This window comes from Pangasianodon hypophthalmus, chromosome 28 (genome assembly GCF_027358585.1).
Source record: "Pangasianodon hypophthalmus isolate fPanHyp1 chromosome 28, fPanHyp1.pri, whole genome shotgun sequence".
In the NCBI taxonomy this organism is placed as follows: domain Eukaryota; kingdom Metazoa; phylum Chordata; class Actinopteri; order Siluriformes; family Pangasiidae; genus Pangasianodon; species Pangasianodon hypophthalmus.
The window spans coordinates 11,486,972-11,494,543 of NC_069737.1; the positions used below are offsets into that span (position 1 = coordinate 11,486,972).

Genomic DNA, 7,572 nt, shown 5'->3' on the forward strand with positions numbered 1-7,572 from the left:
TTTTACCAAATAACTTAAAATGTTCTCAAGATTGCCATGTAACTAATGCCTGTTAACTATAGTCTGTAAGTGAGATAGATTCATGACACTGTGGCAACTGCATTCATGTTACCTTTTTCTCACTGCTGTGTTTATGCGTGAAGCACAAAGGATCAGACCATCTCAGTGAAGGCAGTGTAGGATTCAGAAGGTGGTGAGAGAGCTGAGAGCTCCTGCTGGGAAGTGGTTTTGGGGTTTGTACCCTCTATAGTTCTCTAAAAGCATCTACTTTAAGCCACCATCTCCCTAGACCACATCATTTATGCAGTACACTCACGTATAGTTGTTTTTCATCAAACAATTCTTCCTACAATGTGTACATCCATACAGTTTAAAGACTACCTGAATGTAACAAAAAGCTAAAATGATCAATTTTCAAGCAAAAGTGCATAATAAGGGTCTAAAATATAGAATTAGAATATTCAAAAGTGGCTATTAGCATCACATATTTAAAAGTTTCTTAGTAAATACAAATTGATGTTATAATTTTTAATCATCTCTATACAGTATAGATATACATTTTTTTGTTTAGACAATATTGTCAAGCTAACTTAAAATAAAGCTTGCTATAAATTTGACACAAACAGAAGTATGTGCTTTACCTTGAAACCAACTATAACGAAAGATTTAAAATGGAGAAAGATGATTGATATAGTTATGGTAGTGAATACATGTTTGGAGACATAGTTAAGGAAGATATTTTTTTTGTGTGTGTTTTTGTGAAACTTTCACACACATGCATCAATACACACATGAAAAACAGGATAAATGGTCAGGTGCCTACACTTCACTCATGAGAGATTTCAAGTATGCACACATTGGTTGTTTCATAATATCTTTCCTCTGAATACACACTTATGTACATAGACACATTATTTTACACACCAGTTTGCACACCAGTTTGCACTTTTGCAGAAATTGTGAGCTGTCTATATATATGTCTATATATATGCAGAGACACATTATAGAGTTACATGTCAGTAAAATTGGGCAACCTCATTTAAAAAAAGAAAATATTTACAGATTGAAAATGGTTATCGGAATGTTAGTGAAGTTAAAAGAAGTCACACTTGTACACATTTAGCACAGCTCCTAACACAGAATCTTATCTATCACGTCTGAAGTGTATGTATTATATATTAAGCACAGGAGGGTCAAGCATGGACTGAGCCAAATTATCTCTTAGCACATCCTAGACGTGAATTAAGTTATTATATTTGATATGTATTATGTTTTATAGTTTGTTTAAATAGTAAAAAAAAATGGCAACTTCAAATGAGCGAGTTTTTCTGTTCAATACATGGCACAATCACTATGAGAAATTGTCAAGTGTATTATAAATTACACCTAAAAGTTGCAGCTCTTATTATATTTTCCAATGTCCGATAAGAAAAAGGCAAATATAATGCAGTTTTTGTGTCACTGTTTATTTGTTGCACCTTAATAGTCATCAGAATGTTCACATGCTATTTCTGATAAATCTAAAGATGTTATACATGCATATATATGTATGTATATATATATATATATATATATATATATATATATATATATATATATATATATATATATATATATATATATATATATACACACACATAAAAATTCTAGATTTACTAATTGCATGGCTCATTTTACTAATAAGTTAACATGATGTTTGCAGTTGTTCTGCTAATAACAGCATATTAAAATGAAATGAAGAACAAATGAGATTGACTTACATAAACACTTGTTTATGAAATTGTGGTAAAATGATAATTAATGATTTAAATGTGACAAAAGAAGGGTGAGGTCAATGATAAACATATCATTTTTTAGTACCATCATATCACTCCATTTTAGTATTGAGATTGTAATTACAGAAATGAGTCATAGGAGTGAAAATATACTGACCATTTTACATCTGTAATTTGGGTGATTCCAAATAAAAGTGTGAAAAGTAAAGCACAATTTACAACAAAACTTGCAAATATACGAAAGCCTGCATCGTTACATAGCTTAACATCTATTAATCCAAAAATGTAAATCCTCATGCCTCATGATACAATTAACTGTTTTGTCCAGCATACATATGTCAGTACACTCACAAAGCGTTCACTGGCATACTGTCGAACGCATTTCTACGCTCTGCAGATATACTACACATTACTAGTGTCTGCACAAGTGTCTGGTAAAAGTCCTTTCTAGCTTTTAGATTTTATATATTAAAGCTATATTATATAATATATATATACTATATAACATGTTGTATGTTTTGGTGGTAAAAAGTTTTTTTCTGTTCTTTCTAGGAGAGATAGAACAAATCAATATTCTTTGCTGGCGAAGAGAATTAAAAACTTAGGACACCATGTTTAGGAAGAACAGTACATTAAACATTAGAACAAAATAAAATAGGTTTTGTATAGTCATCTCCCTACTGGCTTTCTACTGGATTTCTACTGTGAAATCATATAAAATAAATACTATTGTTTATGTATTAAAAGCCTCGCCCAAAGACTCTTGGTAAAAGGTTTTCCAGTAGGTCTGAGTACCAGGTAGAGACAGAGAGATTTGCTACGGACTGACGTTAAAGAGTTTTTGGCGCATTCATTTTAACTACCTTTATAGAGTTGTATCAACTAAAATGTCTTGATTGAAGGTGAGATCTAAGAAAGGGGCTGTCAAAATATTCAGTGAAAATATTTTTTAACAGTGAAAAACTCCCTCAGTATGGATTTTTCTCACGAACATTATTTTAATTGGGGACAATAATATTTTATATAAATATTGGAGTCAAAAAAGCCTATTATTCCTAAAACATCCAAAGACATTTTAATAAAAAACATTTTTTGTTTTATTTCACTTTTAAACTTTTATTGATAGATTCAAGTCGAAACTATTAACAGGCCTACTTGATTTAGAGATTTGTAGGTTTGGATTAAACTCATTCGATTCATGTGACCAGTCAAGAAAGCTAGTAACTATAAAAACATAATAATAAATGCAATAAATTGGATAATGACGGTTTTTGATTTGCACCACCACAGGGATGGACTCCCTGCCTATGCTTCACAGCCCCCTGGGGGACCCCAGAGTCCACTTTGAGAATGTTGGATCTAAGATGCTTGGTTAAAGGGTTGGCTAGCCCTACTAACTACTATTGTAAAATCACATGGAGTAAATATGACTGTGTACCAATAAAATGGCTGAATTGAGTGTGTGATATAAGATGCTTTCTTAAAGGGTTTGAGTAACTCTTAGTTGATGCAGATTTTAGTTGGTCCTCAAGACAAGTGGCACAGATTCAGATCAAAGAGTCTCCGCCGTGTTCGCTTGCGCGCCTGGTTGACAGCCGTGCGGACAGCACATTCGAACACTTGCTGAATGCCACGATTAATGAGTGCAGAGCATTCCAGGTACCCTTTAGCTCGAATTTCATGAGCCACCCTCTTGCCTTCTGATGCTGTGGTGCAGCGGTCACGATATGGCCCCATCTCCCGGTGGTCTGTCTGAGTGCCAACCACCAGGACAGGCACACGAGGCAGATATTCTCGCACCTCTGCTATCCACTTCTGTTGGATGCTGGCCAGTGTGGTGGGGTTTGCCACTGAGTAGCACAGCAGGACTACATCAGCTTGCTGGTAGGACATGGGGCGGATCTGCCGGAATGTGTCATTCCCCGCTGTGTCCCATAAACCCAAGCTGATCTGGATGCCATCCATGAAGACATCTACACCAGTGTTTTCGTAGACGGTGGGCCTGTAGCTGTCAGGGAATGTCTCAGAGGTGAAGCGCACCAGCAATGCTGTTTTGCCCACAGCACAGTCGCCGACAAGTACGCACTTCACAGAAGTCCCGGTCATCCCATTCATCATTCTGCAGCTGTGAGAAGTTGTGCTTCTTTTTTCTGATTGGAGTGCAGGTTAGAAGTCCTCAAGGCAGAAGAAGCGGTGCAAAAGTTTTCATTGTGGGGTGAGAATTGTGCCACACAATGAATATCAGTGGTACCTTAATTCACAAATTGTAGTTCACGTAAAGATCAAGAGGTTTGCTTTTCTTTTGCGTCAGCGTAACTTTCAAAGCAGGCCATTATTGTGTCCAATCAGGAGGATGTGTTTGTTTCGGTCATAGGATGAAGATCGTTGCGTCAAAGCGGTTTTCTCAGAAACAGCATAAGCAATGGAGAAGTGCTGTGACGGCACAGTGTAGGTCTCTCGTAATTTCACTTTTCTTTGGCCTGCATCCAAAACACCTGCTAATTGCTCTTATTTTCTAGATTAAAGAAGAAAAAACATGACATAAATGATTGCATCATTATATTCATGGCCTTCCAAAGACAAAATATCTTTCAGAAAAGACATCTTTCAAACCCTGACTGAGGAAAAAGTGCTTTCAGGGTCACTCGTTTATGTAGGTAATAAATTCTAACACCAACAAATCGATTCGATAATCCTGATGTGTATTTTCTACTGTGCGGTGATACAAAGTGCACTTTCAAAAATCAATCATGATTTTTCTCAAAACCTCATATAGGTCTAATGTCTTACATTAATGTAATTAATCTCATGTCTTACAATTTCTTGAAAAATTTAAAATAGTGTATTGAAATTGTCCTCCCAAATAATATATGTAATGTATGTAATATATGCAAGTATACGTGTGAATATAAGAAAATATGATGCATGTAAATATATGATAGGGCTAAACAGTAGATCAAATTAGCAATTCTAGTAATCGGACCGTTTCAGTCCACTTCTCCCAATATAAGATGCATCAAAAATTTATTTTGTGCTGGGTCATTATTGGCAGCACTAAATTACCTGTGTATTTGAAATTACTTAAAGCTACTTAACCAAAATATATTTAAGTAACACATTTAAGTCATATGCATTACTACATTACATGTAGTGATGAATGAACTGTGCGAGATTATAAATTAGCAAATTAAACTAATGAAGTCAGTGTTTCATAAGCTCTTCAACTATAATGGCAGAAATACATAAACAGGTAGGAATGTGTTAATATTCCTCCACGTAACATCTTACTGTCCTGTCAAAACCTGTTCTGTTTATTTTATGTGCTGAATTAACTTGGCATAGGAGTTTCTCAGGTCTTCAACAAGATAATAGACAAGATAATATAGAAGAAGAGTAATTTTCCTTGTGAAGTCCTCCTGAAATCTTTTTTTTTCATAAATAGGTAAAAAAAAATGTATTCTTTTAAATTTAAAGAAATTAAAAAAGTTAATTAAAAAGTATTTCTTGTTACTGTGTTTGTATTCTTTGTGTTTATATTCTTAAAAACAGAATAAACTGTATTTGTAAATTGAGAAGTATATACGTAATCACCAGACATTTTAAGTCACATTCATAACAGGCCTCTGTTCATCCTCACCTAAAAACAAAAACCAAAACTAATACCAAAAACCCGGAAACAAATTTTGTAGTTTTGTAAAATCCAATTTAATACTAAACTAAATATTACATTCACTATTACTATATTACAATTTCTATTATGAAGTAATCAAAGTTAACAAAGTTTCTCACCGGTTTTCAGTCTTTCGATTTTGCCAGATCGAAGTTGCCTCTAACATTCTTAGCCTTCTCAAAAAAAAAGTTCTATAAAGAAATTCATCTCTAATGTTAAATTCAAATATGAGTGGTATTCTTAAAAATTTTTAGAATATTTACTAGAAATTATTTATGAGTTTCTAAACAAAGCTCGAAGAACAGATGTGGCCTCCTCTGCGCAGAATTAAGGGGAAGTGATATAAGGGGCGAAGGGTTTTTTTTGTGTGTGCGTGTGTCAAATTGTGCATGACACCGCCTTGCATCCGCTGTGTGGTGCGTGACAAATCTTATCTGCAAGCTTTATTTTGTGTGCTTTTTCACTGTCTGCTCCAGTAGGCTTTTTGACAAAAAGAGAAATGTGCTCATTGTATGTAAATATGTATCTAAAATACATTACAAGTGAAGCAGCATATAAACTAGGCCTTATTGAAGGGCCCAATGTCTATAACTGCCCCATTTTCTTGTCACCTATTAAAGAAACAAATCTTTTGGCTTAAGCTTGATACTCTTCCTAATCTCTTGTAAGAGATTTAGTTAGCAGTTGTTTAAAAATGTTTTTATGTGTCAGAGGCACAAAATCTTATAATGACTGGAAACCAAGCATTTCCTGTAGCGTGTAATCTTAGAATGAGACTGACGGTGTGTCTCAGTCAGCTCCCTAGTTCAGTAGTCAGGGCACTGATCAGGCAGTCGGCCATTTTAAGGGCTGTCTCAATCACAAAATCCTCCCATTGCACTGGAAAAAAAAAATCCCACTCACTGTGTGAAAAATGCTCACTGTGTTCTATTACTGGAAATGACATCATATTTTCTAAAGTGTCTCAGCTCGAGAAAAACGGTGGCTGAATTCTCAGCCAACTTCTGTCTACAAATGTAAGTAGCTTGTTATCATTGTTGTAGCTCTCAAATGATTACATACACTAAGGATTTTAACTTTATTTGACGTTCTATATATATTGTTTGTTTGACTCTAAAGACTTTCAAGTGTTTAATGATTTTTTTAAAAATCCACTAGCTAGCTTACGATCCTGCTTGACGTACTGTGACAGAAATGCGTGTGATTAAGCTAACAAATTTATATGACATATAAAACGTAAATTTTTTTACGTTTTTAATTTTGGTGACATTTTACAACACGAGTACACAGCCATGTCGCCTGAAATTGAGTCATCAGTGTCGCAGTGTGTAGTGAGCCAGGGTCTTTACCAGTGTCCTGACTCGTGTACACGATATATTGATTCACCACCTAGGGAGCGAGCAAGCTGATTGAGAGACACCATGATTTACATGTCAGGATTCTAGACTTGTCATGTTGTGTTTTGGCCAATAGAGGCCCCATTTTTTCCCCATGTTGTCTTCCCACTATCTGTTAATTGTGTCATTGCTGCCACCTGTATCTCATTTCCCTGTCTGTATTTAAGTTGACTTGTTCCTTAGTTTCCTTGCTTGGTGTTTAGTTATGTTAAGGCCAGTTCTTTGTGCCTTGTGTAACTTACCCTGGATTTCTTGCTTGTTGTTCTAGTAAAACCTTTTTATGATTTTTTTCTTTTTTTTCCTCTTGAGAGACTATTTATGTAGGACTACTCCTTTGAGGAGATATTTTGCGTTGCCTTTTTACACTGGATTATTTCTTTGGATTTTCTTACTGAACTTTGTGTATAACCTTTGTTTCTTGTTTTTGACTTTTTCTATGTTTGCATTTTTTGGATTTTGGACTTTATTAAACTCCTTGAACTTTCACCCTGTTTGAGTCCTTCTTGTTCACTATATTCTATCTATCAGTCGTCAACTGGAGGATTGCAGTCCAGATACAGACTCAGTAAAGTATTTCAGTGGACCAACTTGAGCACTTAAAAAGAATTGCAGCAGAGGTCATAAACATACTGAAAAAAGACCATAGTTTTTAACTAGCTGTTTCGTCTTCTAAGCATGTACCAGCTCAGCTTCTGTATCAGATCCTCTTTTGTGGACTATCCCACAACAT

The 7,572-nt window shown here is 34.9% G+C and overlaps 1 protein-coding gene across 1 annotated transcript; it reads right to left on the minus strand.

Moving 5' to 3' along the window:
• Positions 1-1,613: 1,613 nt before the first annotated feature.
• On the minus strand, positions 1,614-5,799 carry rhoh (ras homolog family member H). Its single transcript, XM_026943276.3, has 2 exons — positions 5,565-5,799; positions 1,614-4,290 (listed from the first exon to the last, which is right to left on the minus strand). The coding sequence occupies exon 2, from the start codon at positions 3,891-3,893 to the stop codon at positions 3,303-3,305; it is 591 nt and encodes a 196-aa protein (XP_026799077.1). The 5' UTR covers positions 3,894-4,290; positions 5,565-5,799; the 3' UTR covers positions 1,614-3,302.
• Positions 5,800-7,572: the final 1,773 nt, after the last annotated feature.

Excerpts from the sequence above, each read along its gene's own strand:
- rhoh (XM_026943276.3), bottom strand. The coding sequence starts at position 3,893 with ATGATGAATGGGATGACCGGGACTTCTGTGAAGTGCGTACTTGTCGGC.